Source organism: Cetorhinus maximus, chromosome 9 (genome assembly GCF_964194155.1).
Source record: "Cetorhinus maximus chromosome 9, sCetMax3.hap1.1, whole genome shotgun sequence".
In the NCBI taxonomy this organism is placed as follows: domain Eukaryota; kingdom Metazoa; phylum Chordata; class Chondrichthyes; order Lamniformes; family Cetorhinidae; genus Cetorhinus; species Cetorhinus maximus.
In genome coordinates, this window is record NC_135887.1 from 16067029 (window position 1) to 16086647 (window position 19619).

Genomic DNA, 19619 nt, shown 5'->3' on the forward strand with positions numbered 1-19619 from the left:
TTAAACAACAAACAAGGTCACAGGGAGGACTCTGACACTTTGTAGAAAGGACCTCGAGTCCAAGCAATGAAGAAAGGATCAGTCATTGCCCATGACTGTTGGGTCCTGTGTTATGCACTTCCAAAGGACAAAGGTTACAACTCATGTTGCAACTATCTGGCTGGTAAATCATTGCAAGTGTTATAACTTGAGAAATAAGTTTTGCTGATAAATTGTAAATCCTGACCTCTAATGGATTTTTTGACTAAAATATCAGACTATCAATTTTCTTTTTCTGTATCAACACTTCAGGGATTGTTTTGTGACATGTCCAGAAGCCACCAGCTATTTTACTTTGCCAGAACAGAAAGGTAGTGAAACAGATTTGTCAACAAAACTAAGATATAAAATCAAACATTAACTCGTTACTGCTTCCTACCTATACTGATAGATAGTCAATCAAGATATTGTGCTTTGCCATTTGTGTGCATAGAATTACAGATAACTGGGAAGCAGGAACAAGGGAATAATTTAGTTGTATGTTTCATTTACTGTCTTACAACTACAAAGATGAAGCTTGGCACTTTAGGAATATCAGTAGACTAGGGATGTTAACTTGCTGCCTTGAAGACTCTACCTTAAATACTGTGCTCATATCCCATAGCCTTTTGTAAACTTGCATGGCAGGTACAGTGGCATAGCTGTGAGCAAAATAAAGATGGTGATCTAGAAGATAAGGATACCTGCAATCAAATGCTGTCTTCGGTAACCCCTACATCAGAGGTACTATATTTCAGTTTATATTTGATAAGCGAGTCATTGAGCAGCAGACAAAATTCTGTGCCTTTAAATAGCAAAAAAAAAGTGCAAGAAGTGCCCAACTGGTCCATGATCATCTGAAAAAAAGAAAAGACAAGTTAATGTTTTGGGTGTAGGCTCTTCCTCACATCTGGAAGGTGTAAAAAAGCAATTCTCTTTATAGACCTGGGGACTGGGGCGCAAGACAGTGGGATGAAAGTATAATTCAATCAGAGTTGACTGCTCAGAGGCATTTAATGGGTTAAATGGATTTAGCTGTTTGCATTACCTTTTTTGTGACAGGAGTCAGAATTCTGAGCACCTGCTGCATGTTACATTGAGAGACCCGTTGCAGCGCTACCATATCCTGAAACACCGGTTTCATACAACCATCTGCATAGCAAATGTAGAGCCATGAGGTTTCTCTGGCTAAGAGCCACTTTTAGCACTAATGCAAGTCCCATTCAACTTATTAGAGAGAACAGATACTGAGCAGTAAGAGAGATAGATGACCAAAGAAGTGGTCAAATAAAGGGAAGTACCAAGATGAAGATATTTAAGGATGGAATTATTGGTAATTTTGCTTATGATAATGTCCTTTCCAAGTATGTGTTTGGGACAAGAATGTTCTAGTATTTCACAATGTCAGTGATTCGTTAAAGATTTAAACTTGTCCTCATGCTCTTTTTTAAAAGTCTGCTCTCTTGAAGATGTTGATTTCTTGCACTCTAGTACCTCTCCCAAGAGACCATTATTCACCTAGTGAATGCTGGCAGACAATTCTACAGTGAAAGTGTCTATACAGACCCTGTTCCTATCGGTATATATTACTTAGAGGTCACCATCAGGATCATTGGATGTTTTTCCTTTGCTGCGTAATCCAGAGGCACTGGAGCTCACTGTTCAAATCAGCAAACACCACACAGATCAGCATCAAACCTGGAACCTTCCTGATTTGTATGTCATAGGGGTGGGGAGAGAAAAAACTCTGCACAACATGCCCTCTTCTTCTGCATTGTCTCTTCCCTTTACCTTCAAGTATTTCCTGCATGGCACCTACCAACTAGCTCAAAAGTGGTGTTCATGGAACCCAGATTGCTTGCATGTAAGTCTTGGAGGTGAAATAGTGGTTGGAGAAATGATAAAATAAGTCTTTAAAGTGGTCAAGGAAAGGATTGAGACAGTGTTGAAAAAAAAGTCTATAGATTTATAACTTCTCCTATGGATCTGACCTCAGCCAGTGACTGTAGTGAGTGCCTGATATTTTGAGGTGTTGCAGCCATTAAAGGGTTAATCTTTATCTGTGCTTTCATACCAGTTTTGAAATGAAATTCACCAAGCAAGATTCATTTGATGGGCTTCTATGGTGCAATCCTTAGCATCATGCACAACTGGCTCTGGCTTTCTGCACACAAGGGAAATGGTTGGACTATGACCTCTAAGGAATTCACTGTATGCAAGTGAAACAATGTGTCCACTGTTCAGTGAGCAGTACTTTTTAACATCAATTTTAACAAGTTATATGCTGTGTGTGTGAGTTTCCTGTATCCCTCTGAATAGCTTGTTGAAATCTGGCCTCGAAATATGACTGAAGGGGGTCGAGACATAGAAAAGAATGAATTGTATTTGGAGGTCAAAGTTGCATTTGATTTGCTTCTGTTCTGTAGAGTCAAATGTGCCGATTGCAAATAAGTTCAGTATAATACGTTTTAATTTGATTTTTTAAAAAAAGATATTGGTGTATTGCTTTGTTTTCTTTAACAAATTAGAAAACTTGCTTGAATTTAGTTGTAATAAAACTGAGTTACAAAGTGATTCTTGGACCCATGGTACTGTTTTGTAGTTTGTAAGAGAGGAGATGGTGGTGTAGGGATGAGCAATAAATGCTGGCCTAGCCAGTGATACCCACATCAATGAATTTAAAAAAAAAAGTGGTAATGTCACTGGACTAGGAATCATATGGTGGTCTAAATCCCACAATGGCAGCTAGTGAAATTTAAATTCAATTAATAAATCTGGAATTGAAAGCCATCCTGAGTAATGGAGACCATGAAACCACCATCAGTTGGTGTAAAAATCCATCTGGTTCACTAATGTCCCCTTGGGAAGAAAATCTGCCATCCTTACCCGGTCTGGCCTACCTGTGACACCAAACCTATAGCAATGTGGTTGACTTAATGGAAACATAGAAAATAGGAGCAGGAGTAGGCCATTCGGCCCTTCAAGTCTGCTCTGCCATTCAAAATGGTCATGTCTGATCATCTATTTCAACGCCATACTCCTGTGCTCTCCATAACCCTTGGTGCCGTTAGAGTCCAGCAATCTATCTATTTCCTCCTTCAATATATTCAGTGACTCAGCCTCCACAGCCTTCTGGGGTAGAGAATTCCACAGGTTCGCTACCCTCTGGGTGAAGAATGTTTGTCCTCAACTCAGTCCTAAATGGCCTACCCCTTATCCTGAGACTGTGACCACTTGTTCTAGACGCACCATCCGGAGGAAACATCATTCATGCATCCAATCTGTCCAGCCCTGTCAATTTTGTATGTTTCAATGAGATTCTCTCTCATTCTTCTAAACTCCAGTGAATACAGGCCTAGTCAACCCAACCTCTCCTCATATGACAATCCTGCCATCCTAGGAATAAGCCTGGTGAACCTTCGCTGCACTCTCCCTGTGACAAGTATATCCTTTCTTGGGTAAGGAGACCAAAACTGTGCATAGTACTCCAGGTGTGGTCTCACCAAGGCCCTGTACATCTGCAGTAAGACATCCTTGCTTCTGTACGCAAGTCCTCTCACAATGAAGGCCAATATATCATTTGCCTTCTTAACCACTTGCCGCACCTTCATGCCTGCTTTCAGTGGTTGGTGTACAGGGTCCCCAGGTCCCTTTGTACATCCACATTTCCCAATCACCATTAAATAATACTCTGCCGTTGTGTTTTTCCTACCAAAGTGGGTAACTTCACACTTATCCATGTTGTACTGTACCTACCATGTATTTGCCCATTCACTCAACCTTGTCTAAATCGCATTGAAGCCTCTTAACACCCTCCTCACCACTCACATTCCCACCAAGTTTTGTGTCGTCAACAAACTTGGAAATATTACATTCGGTTCCCTTATTCAAATCATTGATATATATTGTGAATAGCTGGGGCCCAAGCACTGATCCCTGCGGTACCCCACTAGTCATCGCCTGCCACTCCGAGAAAGACCGATTTATTCCTACTCCTTTTTCCTGGTCTGCTAACCAATTCTCAATCCATGGCAATGTATTATCCCCAATCCCATGTGCTTTAATTTTATGCGCTAACCTTTTATGTGGGACTTTATCAACAGCTTTCTGAAAATCCAAATACTCTACATCCACTGGTTCTCCCTTATCTATTGTGCTAGTTGCATCCTCAAAAAACCCCAGTAGGTTTGTCAAACATGATTTCCCTTTCATAAATCCATGTTGACTTTGTCTAATCAAGTGTCAAACTGTCCTCTGAAATAGCCTAGCAAACCACTCGGCTCAAGCGCAATTAAGGATGGCCACCAGATGCTGGCATTGCTGGTGACGCCCAGATCCCATAAAAGAATAAAGAAAAAATGCTATTGGGCCTTTGTTGTGATGTGTTGGCCAATGTTTATCCTTCAATCAACATTGCAAATGAAAACAAATGAAATGTTCAGTATCACATTTGTTTGTGGGAGCTTGCTGTGCACACCTTAGCTACTGTGTTTCCTACATTTCAAGTGTCTACACTTTGAAAAGTACATTATTGGTTGCGCAGCTTTTTGGGACATCAGGTGGTGATAAAAGGTACAATTTCAAAAGGATAGGAATGATGATTACGGGAGTACTTTTTATACTTTTGATGCTCCATTTCAGAATTGAGTGCCCTTGCCTTTAAGCATAGGTAGTAGCTTATTGAACTTGATCCTAACAATGCACTGTCGCCTTACTGCAGCATTGTGGTAGTTGCATTTCCTGAATCAGCTATTTGAAGCATCCCATGTATGTTGCACGTGATTTTTTTTTGTTGGGGTTGGAGTGTGTATTTATTGATGGGGGATTTGTAAGTGGACTTAAGAATGTGGGGTGGGGGTGGGGGAGGCGGCGCGGTGGGGGAAGGGTTGATTAGGGATTGTGTGTGGAGGGTTGGGTGTGTGTTGCTGTGTGTGGCGAGTTGTATTTTTGTGTATGTATGTTTGTGTGTGTGTGTATATAGGCATTGCGTATGGTGTATCTGGGTTGGCGATGTGGATATATTGTGAATCAAGTACAGATGCTTCAGGGGCAGTATGTTTTCGAAACATGACAACCCTGTGTTATGAAATAGCTAAAAGGTTTGAGAGCTAGGTTTACAGAATACAGAACTTCATTTTATATGGATGTGAAGTAACAATTTATAGCAGCAACATAAACATTTCTGAAACAAAAACAGAATTACCTGGAAAAACTCAGCAGGTCTGGCAGCATCGGTGGAGAAGAAAAGAGTCGACGTTTCGAGTCTACACGACCCGAAACGTCGACTCTTTTCTCCACCGATGCTGCCAGACCTGCTGAGTTTTTCCAGGTAATTCTGTTTTTGTTTTGGATTTCCAGCATCCACAGTAGTTTTTTGTTTTTATAAACATTTCTGCTTAGCTTTCAACATTCTCAAATGGTAACTAGATGTTTTCTGACTGTTTAGTAAAGGAGGAGGTTTAACTTTCTTCATGATCCATAATGAAGAATCATCTTGGTTGCGCCTTGGGAAAATGGACACAGATAAGCTGTGACAACTGCAAATTGAGGAAAATAATTCATTTGTGGCCATAAAAGGAGAGCCTTTTTACTAGACTACATTTGGGATTCTTCGGCCATTTGATTAAATAGTTGTGATCTGAATTTTTCCCTGTTGCTGTTTATTGCCTTTGAAGGAAATAGAAACTGAGAAGCATACAATGCAAGTGTTATATTATAATCTTTTCACCTATCCATCCTTTTGCCCCTCTTCCATCTCCTCTCCAGAATAAAGTCTTGTTTCATGACAGATGATGTACCATTGAACACTTGAGTATATAAAAAGCTTGAGGTCTTTTCTAAGGGAAGAATGAGATTTCTACAGTGAGGGACAGAAAATATACTGATGGAAATAACACATTCGTCTCCTGAGAGGGACTTCCCCATAATTTGCTTTTTTGCTTAAGCATCCTAATTCACTGGATCATTGATAATTCTATACTTGGCTGGTAGTCAGGGATTTGGAGCCCAGTAACTTCTGTGTATTTCACATTGTAGACCTGTGGAGCCAGTATGCTTATCTGTAGAGCGATTGATGACAGGCTTGGTTTTGGCTACTGAAAAGCAGACCTGGCCTTGTGTAAAATGGAAATATTGTGAGCGAATGAAAGAAAAGGCCAAACCATTAATCTTTTTCATGTCATGAAATAATACACTGAATTAGACTGAATTTTACTTAAAATATGTAGCCTTGTTATGAGATTGCTATTTAAAGGTGTCATTTAATTGTACGGTGTGAGGGGACTATCACTTGCTTGTCTGATGTCCACACACATGAAGCAGGGGTCGTTGGAAGACTGGCTTATTTTCTTTCTCTGCCTCAGATAACCCCACCCTCCATTACAATGAGCCAATTTGTTAACTGAAACTGAGATTAACCAACTTGATGGGTGACTGTGGCCTTTTGGTTAATTATGGTTCAGGCACCGTCATGAGTTGACTTGTTGGCTTTGACGTTTCTGCCAGGGTGACATTTTTAAAATGGGTAATGGTGTTAAAGAGTGTGTTCCAAATGCGTCAACAAATGTTGAATTTCGAGAAATGCAGGGAAAGAAAAGTATTGGCTTTTTTTCGGGAATAAATTAACACTGAAATCAGTCTGAAAACAAAATAATCGAGCCTTAACCTATACATGGAAAAATATCTCTGAACCAAGCGTATGCAAAGCTTTTTAAATCCAGTTTACCTACTATGACATTTTATTTCAGCACAAAGAAGTGACATTTTTATTCACCTTCCTTCCCCAGCTTCCAATTAAAGGTGGGCAGCAGAATACACACTCCAAAGTTAGCACCGAACACAACAAGGAATGTCTCATCAATATTTCCAAGTACAAGTTTTCCTTGGTCATAAGTGGTCTCACCACTATCTTGAAAAATGTAAATAACATGGTAAGTTTTCTATTGAAACATGATGTGACTTCAGCAAGCTGGAAGCAATTTGGGTTGGGGGTATGGAGTTGTAGAGTAAACAACTTGCAGTTCCCACACCTCCACCCAAAATCAGCTAATTTCTGAGAAGATCTATCAGAAGAAAAATGGTGAAGGGGGTGTGGTATCGGTGATTGGAGATGGTTATATGTATGATACTTGGAGTTTTTGATTTTAGCTTGGCTATTGTGACAGTCGACTCATTAAAGTGAAGGACTTTTCCATTGGGATTAAGTCAAATTCTTGAGCAACTCTTATTTTTGGGTAGCTGTGCAACCTTTCTAGGGACAGGTTACCAAATAGTGTTATCAGGACCTTGGGAAACAGAAGGATTCTTGCAAACGAGAAAAAGATTAGAACATTGTTATCTCTTTCCTCTCTCTTAATTTCTCCTCTTTTCTTGCTCTCCTCTTCTCACTCTCTCTTCCTGGGCGCATGCGCCCCCTCCCCGCTTCTCTTCTCTCCCCCGTGCGCATGCGCCCCCTCCCCGCTCCCCCCCCCACCGCGCGCGCCCCCTCCCCGCTTCCCCCCGCGCGCGCGCGCCCCCTCCCCGCTTCCCCCCCGCGCGCGCGCGCCCCCTCCCCGCTTCCCCCCGCGCGCGCGCTCTTCCCTCGTGCCCCCCCCCCCCCCTCCCTTTTCTCCCTCCTCTTAAAAAAAACCTTAATTGTGATGCTGAAATATAACCCTTGCTCAGTCCTGCATTTGACAGCTTATGAGACTGTGAAGCAGAGAGAGACCAAGGTTCAAATTGGCAGTTTGCTATTAGGGAAAACCTAATAATTTAGCTGAAGGAAGAGTGTAAACTCTTGCATTTTACACTGCAGCTTTCCAGTGGGCATTTTTATATTGTATCTCGGTGCATTTTAGCTCCTGGGAAAATGATGCCAAAATTACTTCCTTGTGTTCTCCAGTTTTTACAATTGAAGTCTGTTGCTGGGCTCCTACAGACTAATATAATCATTTAATCAGTTCCTTCCTTTATCTGTTCTGCTAAGGCTATTATGGTGCACAGGATATAAAGACCATTAACTGGTTCACCAGTGAGGCAATGTATTAATGTTGCAATGTTTTCGTGTAGTGAATTTAGTTATTTCATGACGCTTTAGGCTCGATAAACCTAATTTCGTGATCTTTCCCATGTATCAGTCCATTTTCTCATCACATAATTCTTCTAGTGTCAACTGTTATGAAGTATTTTCAAAGTTGCCCATATTTGATTGAAATCATTATTCAATTTGAATTGTTTAAGTCATTGATCTTGTAATGTTCTCCAATCTGTGATTGTTGAGCAGCATTAGTCAATGATATGGAAAACCACTAATTCCATAAGATGATTTTATGATGAGACTGTGCCAAGATATTTTCACAGCACAGTGTCTTAACAAAGTAACGAATTCTTTGTAATGGCGAAGGGCTCACCATTAATAATCGCCATTGCTCATGGTCAACGAGTAATAAATTTTGAACATCTAACATTCCATACGAAGTACAAAAGCAATTTCATCAATTGGGGAACATGCTGGTTCTTAGTGGGACAAACATTACTTGTTGATCTGGTTGCTTTTCGGAATCCTTATGAGACTTCCTCTTAATCTTGGGGAATGCTGTATGGGGAATGTTTAACATTGTGTTTTGTTCACACAGCGAATATTTGGAGCAGAAGCTGAGAGGAACTTGTACCTTTCACAGCTAATCATATTGGATACTTTGGAGAAGTGTCTTGCAGGAGTAAGTAACAAGTACCCTGGATTTAATTATGGATATCTAAGATGGGTGTGGATAGAATTATATTTATAATTTACAAATTGCGATGGTGCTTTGTTACAAAACCTAATAAGATTTGGAAAATATAGCCATCGTTATGGTTCTTGATGTTCGTGTGCAAAGTGTCATTTCTTCTTCTAATCATACCTGACGTAAAAATAAATGTTAAATATTCTTGACAGGTGATTAATAAAGAGAGATGAAAGTCCTGTCAGAAATATAGCAGTGACCGCCATGCTAGTGCACTTTCCCTCTTGTTCGCAGTCTTATTTGGATGATCCAGGGAATATGTAGCTAATGGGGGAGAGCGAATACTGGTCAGGACAATGGAACCTATCCTGTGCACTTCTGGTGAGATAGCTAAAAAAAAATAGTGTTGGCAGGACCATGGGAGACAGGTTGTTTGCCTGCACTCTTGGTTAAATTTTGGGATGTATTGATGTGACTTAATTTGGTTTCCAGTTAATCATTGATTTACCCCTTGTAGGAAGTGTTGGATATTTGATGTTTTGTAGTAGTGTTTACTTGCAAATATTATGAAGCCCATTTTTGACCCATCCACCTTAACAAAGTGTCTCTAATTTATTTTGAATAGGCCAGCTTAAATGTAGCCCTTCTAAACCTTTACACACCCAGAAGGTGCACAGATGTTTTGCTTCAAGGGTGCTCTTGCTCTGAGGTTATCTGGATGGTTGGACAAGATTTTGAGCTGTCTCTACTTTTGACTTAATGCATCTTGGGGGAATTTCTTATGTTGCCCATCTTGTTCCAGCTTAGAGTAGAGTTTACTGTAGGAGAAATTGTGGGGGAACATCCACGATTGCAATTTGAGCTTTACATGTGCTGTACTTGTTTGTAAATGACTAGCTGTTTGTAACGTTATTTTCTTTGGTTTAGATAATAAACACCGTTTTAATTCCAAATGCCGTACTAATTTGTTAGCAGATTTCGAAATAATTTAGCTTCTATTTCTACTGAAGAGATGAAAGTGGATGGTTTGACATAGGAAAGTGGGTCACAATTATTGCAAGAATTATTTAGGGAAGGATTTGGGTTGGATAATATGAATGCTTTTGAAAGAGTCCACACTGAACCAGCTGGAGGTATTCGCTGTACACTGGAAAAATATTTTCAAAGTTCCTTTTAGGAAGAAGCTAAATATCAGTTTTAAGGATAAATATTTCCTCTGTGTAGTTTTAAACAAATTTTGCAGTAAACCCTTTATGTGCCCCATCTAAATGATTGGCATAGTCGAGAGTGAGCGTTTGCCAAATGGGTAATTGTAGATGGTGAATTGACATCCCACTGCTATGTTGCACTTGTGACTGCAATACTCCATGGCATGAGCATAATAATTTAAGCCTCTTCCTTGCCTGAGTTAAATGAGGACAACTGACTGGTTTTCATAAAAACTAGTTCACTGGCTTTTGATTGGGTGTGTTAATCATGTCTTAGATGTTCCCTAAGAGCTGAAGGATGTAAACAAAGCAAATAGTGGCATTATTTGGCTGTCATAAAACTTTTCTCCCCCTCCCAGCTCTTTATAATATGCATTACTAATTTCACTTTGCAAAGGAGGTTTGCAGTGGAACCCCAAACTACTACAACAAGTTTAACATAGAAAAATGTTCCAAGGTGTTTAACAGAGATATAATCAAATAATGGACACTGAGCCAAAGGAGGGGTGACCAAGAGGTTGGCCAAAGAAGTGGGTTTTAAGTAGAGCCTCAACAACAATATCTTGCATTTATATAAACACCTTTTAAAGTAGCAAAAGTTTAAATGACTGGGATGGGGAAAGGTGGCGGGGTCTAAGTAGTTAATTCCAGAGTGGCGTATAGGCACAGTTCCCAGTGGTGGTGTGAAGGAGGAATGGATGCCCAAGAGCAATGGAGAGCTTTTGGGTTAGGGTTTTAAGGCTGGAGGAGGTGATAAGACGTGAGGAGTGAGGCCACGAAGAGATTCTGGACATAAGGATGAGAAATTTTGAATTTGAGAGCTACTGTAGGTCATCAAGGACAGAGATGGTCAGTGAGCTGAGCTAGACCTGGTGCATGATAGGATAAGGGTAACAAAGCTTTTGATGAGCTATGTTTGTGAAGTGAGTAAGATGAGAGGCCAGCTAGGAGAGCATTTGGGATAGTTGAAGCTAGAGGTGAAAAAGGCATGGATGAGGGTTTCAACAGCAGATGGACTAAGTTGAACATGTCGAGGCCATGTGGAGGAATAGGGGAGAAACTATCATGGTTCGGGCAGGGGCCAAGATTGAATTTGTATGAATAATAGAACATTTTAAAAAAATCTAGTAAGCAATAGCTACCTCATAGAAAATTAAAAATGTGGGAAAGTTGAAAACCTGGAACAGTTGAGATCTGTTCTATTCAATTTGTGTCACCTTGCTTAGTCCATGAATTATTTGTGAGTTGACGCTGATTGATGCAATTAGCCAGAGTGAGCGATCTAACAGAATTTTCACAATGTTTTAAGAATGATGCAGGAAATGCGATGTTTCACTTTTAAACGCAGTATTTTCTGTACACCATTCTACTATCCCCCTATACACCAAATTCAACACCAAGTTGGCCAATTGCCAAGGCAGAAAGTTGGCTCAAGCGCGATTGGATCATGAATGTGGATGATCTGGGGTGATTGTTCTGAAGACTTTTGATTTAAAGCGCAGCACATTTTAAAAAGCCTATTGCTTCCTCCATATCTGAAGATACGATCAGCCGAGCCAAAATTGAACACGTGAAGCAGCAGATTCCCGCCCATACCTCTTACTTTACCGCACCAAGCACACTGCAACTTTATATCCTTAAGATTTTAAGATAGAAAATAAGTGGTAGTGTAGTGTCGGTGAAATTCCAAATCTCAACAATTAAAATGATAATGACCCTTGGCAAGCTTGTCAAGTTTCACCTTGCTTTGCAACAATGTCTAGCTAAATTCTTGATTCATTAGAAATTGATGCTGCCTAGGACGGGGGCGATATTTTATCAAGTATTTGACAAACTATAGTCCAAAACCTGTCCTTTTGTAATGGTTATTATTTTAATATTCATTATCTAACAGCATATTGCACACCTATTTTTTTCTCAATGGGCAAGAGGACAGGAAACAAACTTTTTTTTTCCAGTTTAAAAAAAAATCCTGAGCGCTTAAATACCAATAAACAGTAAACTGTTCAGATTGTTTAGTTGGTAAAGCATGTAACTGAGCCATACTGGTTTAGTTCCTCATTTTTGGTGTCAGTTGATTTTCAGCCTAGGTGGCAGTCAGGACATGGCTGATGCCCTTATTGCCTCCCGACCAGGAAAGGGCAAATGAACCAGGTTTCTGCTGTGAGCTCTGCTGGATTATAGGAACAGGAGAAGGCCATTCAGCCCATCGAGCCTGCTCCGCCATTCAATATAATCATGGCTGATCGAACACTTCAATAACTTTTACCCACACTATCCCCATCACCCTTTACGTTATTGTTAATCGGAAAATATCAACCTCTACCTTAAACATACTCAATGACTGAGTTGCCACAGCTCTCTGGGCTAGAGAATTCTAAAGATTCACAGCCCTCTGAATAAAGAAATTTCTCCTCATCTCAGTCAGTTGAGGAAAGGATTGGGCTTGCGCACATTACTACACCCCGCCACCCCAGTCAAGGTGTTAATACTCACTGAACTATTACACAAAGACTGACCAATTAATGATGTACTGGAGGTACCCATGTGATGTTACCCGGCACAAATCAATTTTGGGAGAGGAAACATGGATAAAGGTCTTGACTAAAAAATTTAAGCGCAATCTTTAGATGTAAAAGGACCATTAATATAAGGTTTCTTCTGTAAAATCTCAAAAAGCATGACAGTTTCATTCAGTGTAGAATCTCTCCCATATTGAGAACCAGCTTTTGAATCTCTTGTATTTACATAAAACCAGTAGAGTGAAAAATAAAGACCCAGTTTTTGTGTATTAAATATTATTTCTCATTTAAAGTTGGATTGCTTACCATCACTGGCTAAAGATGTCTTTTACAGGTGTTTCCTTATTCTGGTCTACACTTGTCTCATTGGAGTTTCTGTTGGGATTACATCAGGGCCAAAGAGAAAGGGCTGTCAATGTATTTAATTTTAATACAGTCTGTTGTTCGTTTTTACCTCTGGGATGTAATGCAGAGGTTATTCTGAAAACAAAAAAAAATCCTGATGTTGCTCTGACGTGAAGCCAAGTGTTGTCCTTCAGCTGCACTTTTTTTTGTGTATGTTAATTTTTTTGCTTGGCCCAGTTCCTGAGCGTGTGCAGGAAACCTTTGCTTTGTCTGGCTCCGAATAATATTATTTGGCTTACTAGACTGGCCAACTACAAATAGAATGTACCTGGCTATAATTTTTAACTCATTGATGCTTTTGTTGGTAGTTACTAGTGCCACTAATCGTGCTTAATTTTGGGCAATCCTAAATGTTGGGTATTAAATTTGGCTTACTGCTTTAAGTATTTACTTAATTTCTATCGTATGCTCTCTGTAAAACTGTTGTTTAAATCCCTTTTCCTTTCCCCTTTCCATTTTGCAATTTATCTTATTTTAGTTATGCTGAGCTGTATCATGCACCATATTTCTGAGCAGTCAGCATTTTTCCTGGCTGCGCAGAGATGTACAGAAGTAGTATGGATGAGCTAGCCCTCTGATTTTCTAGTCCTAATTTACATGTCTTTCAATCTTGCCCAACTTTTAACACTGCTACCTTCTCCAACCTTTCAAACCATCTGATCATCTGCTGTCTAGGTCCTCCTTTGGAGCTTTCTTCCTAAATACTTCCTCCTTTCCCCCCCACCTTCAAAGTCTCTTCAAAACCTACTGCCCCTACCTCAGTAACCTCCAGTTCCACATTAAGCCTCTTGTTATCTAACTTTGGGCTTTTACTTAATAGCAATGATAAAGTTCAGTTAGTTCCCCCCGCACCCCCGACCCTGAACCGAATGTAGCTCTAAGTTTCTTATGAGTGCATTCCTAGCATATACAATTTGCGGTGTTGATGTGCTTGTAACCTTCAATCTCCTATTGGTTTTGTAGCAACCCAAGGATACCATGCGGCTTGATGAGACGATGCTTGTAAAACAGCTACTGCCAGAAATTTGCCAATTCATCCACATGTCCCGCGAGGGAAACCAGCTGGTAGCACAACTGCGCAACTCTGCTTCTGGGGTTCTCTTCTCCCTGAGCTGCAATAACTTCAATGCTGTCTTTAGCCGTGTTTCCACCAGGTCAGTGTGATTTAGTTGGGCTCAGGTCTGAGTAATGAACATAGAAGAAATGCTATTAACTGATTGGACGCAGTTAATTCCTGATGAGCAAATAATTTGTATACCAATTGTAATGTATCATTAATCACTTTTTTTATTTTGAATTAACTTGCTTCAGAATCATTATTGGTACTTTGGTTGCCATTAGATTACACCTGGGATCTTTATCAGATTGTTGATGCCAAAAATGTCTCTGCATGAATATTTGTCCTTGTTGGTGGTATAATTAACTGTAAAATGTAAACTTGAAGCTATTTTTCTCAGTTGTTAAAGGTGTTTCCTTTTTTTTTATAAGAAGGATTGACTCCCTTGGTAGCTTAGTTAGGAAAGAATAGCACCTTATGTGCTGAGCCATGGTCAGAAAGATCTCCAGTATGGATTCCTGGATTTTTTCTGGCTAGTTGATTTTCAGTGGAGTGACGGGGTTGCTAGAATTTAGCTTGTGGTTTGTGGTTTAGCAAGTGGTAAAATCTGTTGGGGTTCTTTGTACTGATTTACTTACTGGTTTGTTGGCTTCAGGTGTGTGTGTTTTTTTTAAATTTATATATAGACAGGATTTAACAGAAGTGAAAAGAGATGCATTAGTCCTTGTGTACCATGAAGTATTTGTTTTGGACTGTGCTTCATTTTGTATTGCGAGTGGTAGACTTAGTGTCAGCTGGGGCTCAGTGGGTAGCACTGTTGTCTGAGTCAGAAGGCAGTGTTGCAAAGTTGATTTTAATAAACCACCGGAAAATAACACACAGTTGCAGAATAAACTTCTCTGGTTCATTTAGTATACTTCGAGGCAGGGAGCTTGTCATCCATTACCTGATCTTGCCTAAAAGTGACTTCACTCCCACAGAATGTGGGTGACTTTAATGTTCAATCTTGCCAGTGTTGTCCATATCCCAGGAAAAAAATAGGAACAAAAGTTATGTTTAAATCGCTGTTGTACAAATGACCTCACATCATTACCTTAAACTTTGCAATAATTGCACTATATTATCATTGTTTTGGCCACAATGATTATTTTAATATTGATTTGTTTAACATTTGTCCAAGTATCTTGTTTGTGCTAGAGGCCAGAGAGGAAATCTGACTTGGTGTAATATGTTTATATAAAAAAAAAACATTTAATTGTGGCAGAAATATTTTATCAAATTGCAGTCAGCAGCAATTACAATTCATTACAAAAATATTTTTTTACTGTAAGAACATTGAGTACCATGCCACCTCTCAGCTATGTCTGTAACATTGAAGTTTATATTGTCTATATTTGGGTTCCCCTGCTCCGATCAAGAAATATGGCTGTTAATGCCCAAGTAAGAAGTTAATCACTTCATGCACGTAATCACTGGACTTGTACACAGAGACATTGAATACATGGGAGCAACTGACAGACGTGTATGTCTTTTTTAATACTGGTCTGTCGACAGGCTTACAAGTGAAGATATCTCCAGGCCTCGAAGGTTACAGGGTTTATGTCCTGGAAACTCCATATTCCTACTACTAATGCCCCTTCATCACCCCAAATTTCTTCAAGATTGGTCATGGGAAGCCGACCCCCACCCCCATAGGAAATTTTTCTCTCTCCTCTAAAGTAAACCAGACCTTAAATAAGTCTAACTCTAATAACTTCACTTCGAATGATTCAACCAGCCTGTAACCAGGGACTTCATCAATTCAGTATTTATTTTTGATATAACTATTCATGATCTCATCCTCATTTTTGTTACTGTTGATAGTTTTTTTTGTAACACCTTCTATAAAACGCCCTCCACTAAAAATCATTTTAACGCTTGACTACTGACTTTGCTAAGTTTATGGGGGCATACCGTTGAAATAAATTTGCCCTTTTTTGATGAGGAAGTAATTTCAATTTGTTTCTTAATTACTTTTTCAATTGCAAACTCAACACAAACGTTCAAGAACACTTTGGAGAAGCAGGGTGAAATCATAAATGGCTCCCTCATGGTGAGCCTGACATGACTTTTGTTCATAAGTTATTCTGTTGGCATCACTCAGAGACATTTATTTTTCACTTTACTAGACTTATTACATTCTCTCTTTTATTTATTGAATTTATTGAATACTGCAGCTTCATGGACTTTAAAGTATGGCATAACCGCTTTCCCCTGTTGTATTATTTAGTGTACTGTTGTATGCAATGGCTTTGGGCAGAAGACTTTCTATATCATTTGTATAGTTTCAATGAGGTAATAAGTTAATTATAATAGTTGGATGTGATGATAACTTGCTATAAAATGAGGAATGAATTTGTATTATTATTCACTACACATTGACAGCAGTTCAGCAAATCTTAGATGTGTGTTTATTGTCCACGCTGCTACAATGCACCTTAGCACAATTTTGAGATGATCACTGAATCTTGTGTGGCGTTTCACCCCCACAGAAATGAGCACCAGCAGTAAGGCATAAACCTTGAAATATGTTTTATTTCTCTCTCTCTAGCTTGTGCTCTGCAGAACAGCTAAATGCACATTTCGTAGGCTGGGGGTGCTGAGCTGAGTGAGAGCAAGAAAAGGGAAACAATAGGAAAAATAAACTGCATGCATGCATTAGAGTACCTTTCTAGCGAGTCAAAATATTTAATGGCAATCGATTACTAGTGAGCTTTCCTGAAGGCCATTTCTACTTCATTAGATGGCAGTCATTTAAATGGTCCCTGAAGATTCACTTCTAAGTTCTGGACATACCAAGCTTGCTGATTTCAGAGCTGAGCAATGCATTGGGTAAATCCTGCATCCTTTCATGATGTAGGTCTCCCAAGTTTGGTCAGGCTCCTGGCACTAACATTGCTGACCTCTTAACCTCCTATTTTCCTGTTTGACATATTTAAGCCTTGTTGCAGCAGCTGTAGGATTCTTGGCATGTCATAACGCATTCCCACAAATGGATGAAGGTTCCATTTTGTGTGTAATCCTGGGGTTGTGTTCCCATGGAGTGCACATCTGTAAGCTTGTTTGCTTTGATGAGAGACGTGGCCATCTTTGAGAAGGTAGAGTATGGTGCAGCTGGTTTACTAATGAGTTTCTTTTTGCCAAAATGCTAATGGATGAGTAATTGTGATCAGTGGTTCTTTTGTATAGGAAATGCAATGTAAAAATTGTATGTTTTAATTATTTTTTTCAGTTTTAATTGAAGCTTTCATTTCGACACATTTCTTCTTTCAATCCCCTATTCTTTGTCACCTCCATGTATGCATAGAATTTTATAAGGCTGCTGCCTTCTAAATCTGTGCATGAGGTAATAGTGAAATTCATGGGCTGAATTTCTGTAGTGTGCTGTAAAGCAGCGGTTTTTTAGATTCATGGCTCAGTTGGTTGCACTCTTTTGCTCTGCATCAGAAGCATTTGGGTTCAAGTCCCATTCGAGAGACTTGAGGCGATATGATTGAAAGCCTTTACATAATTTTTGTTTCATAATTCCAAGTTCTGAAAGTATGAGGGTTCTGAAGATTTCTTTGTGGGTAAAATACCACTCCCACTAGGTTGCTATTTGGTACCCTGTTGAGTTTATTCTGGGAGGAGGACTTTTTTAAAGAAAAAGTGAATTAAACTCGAGTGACCTTATCCTTTTATTCTTCTCCTGACTGGATGTACTTCTGCTTAGTTCCCTGTTCACTGCACTCCACAATTGCTGCTTTACAAATGTAGGATGGCAAGGCAGCTTTTTCCTGTTTAGAATTATGGGTCTATGATGACTTGCTGTTTCTTGTGTGAAGCTTATTACAATTATGATTTCTGACTTGCAACTGAGAGGCAGCTAAAAGAAAATTGTAGTAAATATCATCCAAAGGAACTGGGGCCTATTTTAATGGGTAATGTTGGCAAATGTACTGGATTTTTTAAAGTGGTGCAGTCTATCTCCAATGTTGTCCCAGCTGTGATTGTTATCCTAACTGGCGAAAGGCAATGTACAAATGCCACCATGGACCCACATTTTAACCCACTTGGACCATTCTTTGAACCATGTCATTTTGTCACACTCCCCTTTCTTAGGAAATGCACTGAACAGCTTTGAATCATAAGATGTTGCTGCACCCACAACAGATGGCATGTTGATTTGGATCAAGGAGGTGCATGCAGCTTAAAATCTGAAACAGTTCTGAGTCAATCCTGTTGCGCAGTCAGTGGCATGATTCAACTTAGTGCTACAGAGAGGCATACAATTCATCAGTTATAAAATCTTAACCCCAAAACAAGACTTTTAGGTTGAGATTTTAAGCACTCAAAAGATTAAGTAGCTTTACCTGTTGTTGGCTTCTCATCATAACAAATCAGCAAGATCTTTACAAATGCTTTATATTTAAATAAAGTATTTATTTGTTTTTCAAGATTGAATCTCCTTCATTTAACTTGATTTGAGATCCAGCATTGCTTGTGTTGATAGAAAATTTGAGATGACTACTTCTGATTGATGCGAAACTCTAGCCTAAGACAAGGTTCCTGGATGTTGGCTGTTGCAGTAAATGAGAATTTGCTCCTGTTGGCATTCCTTACAATTCCACCTGTTTTCAGGTTTCAAATTTCCCCAAATTTGAAGGGAAATATACTTGTTGCGTTATCAACATAAAACAAGAACTTGCAGCTAATTAATTATATTGATTCTGTCAGTAGGCAGTATTTGTCACCTTTTCAGTGCATTTTTTGTATTTTCAGCATAAACCTGCAATAGCATCTTTTTCCAAACCTTCTGTGTTAATTATTGCACTATTACTCATCTTCAGTAGAAGTTGGATGTGTATCATGGTCAGTGTTTAGTTGCTATGTTTGAGCAAACCTGGGCTTGCTGCTGATTTAGTTTCCCAATTGTTCACTCTTTCTATTTGCTCATTGGATTCATCTGTAGGTTACAGGAGCTGGCCATTTGCTCGGAAGACAGTACAGACGTCAACGACATCGAATTGATACAGCACATTAATGTGGATTGTGCAAGACTCAAACGATTGTTGCAAGGTAAAGTGGATTTAGGTGTCTTCACCTACTTATAATAACTCTGCATTGTCAAAAGCTTAACTCCCTTTTCTCTCTCCGCAACGTTCTTAAATTTTGAAGATGAAGCCTAAAGGCTCTTGTCCTTAATTTATTTTTTCCAGTATTTATATTCAATTTGGGTGAGGTAGGAAGCTAAAGGCGTGAGCAAGAGTTGCGTTTTTTCAAGTCAGGATTTGAAGCAACAAAGTGAACTGGATTTAGAAGATGTAATGACTGAAAGATGACAGAGGGGGTGGGGGGGCAGCAGCCATTCATACTTTGAGAAATGCTGGGTGCACCCTTGATGTCTGACTGGAGAGCATGACTCAAATAGTTGGTAGGGACTTGAAGATCAGGATCCTGAAGTTGATTTTGTTGGGACATGGGGAGTTGGAGGCTAGGTGAGAACTGATGTGGATGCAAATGTCTGTCAGAGGACTTGGAGTACCTAGTTTGTGAAAGATGCAGGTGGAGAGACTGTTGAGAGCATTTATGAAATAGTGTTGGTGTGGATGTCGGTTTCTGCAATGACGAAGGCAATTCTCTACCAATAAAAGGAGATTGTGGCGATAGACTGGCTGTGGGCTAGAAA

General features: G+C 39.5%; 1 protein-coding gene across 7 annotated transcripts in view; it reads left to right on the forward strand.

Moving 5' to 3' along the window:
• The window catches only part of nf1a (neurofibromin 1a), a 283175-nt gene that overhangs the window by 29947 nt on the left and 233609 nt on the right, over nt 1-19619 (forward strand). For all 7 annotated transcript variants that reach the window (XM_078548137.1, XM_078548140.1, XM_078548138.1 and 4 more), the window contains exons 2-5: nt 6804-6947; nt 8631-8714; nt 13819-14009; nt 18903-19009. In XM_078548137.1, the coding sequence (XP_078404263.1) occupies nt 6804-6947; nt 8631-8714; nt 13819-14009; nt 18903-19009 (526 nt within the window). The remainder of the gene's footprint in view (nt 1-6803; nt 6948-8630; nt 8715-13818; nt 14010-18902; nt 19010-19619) is intronic.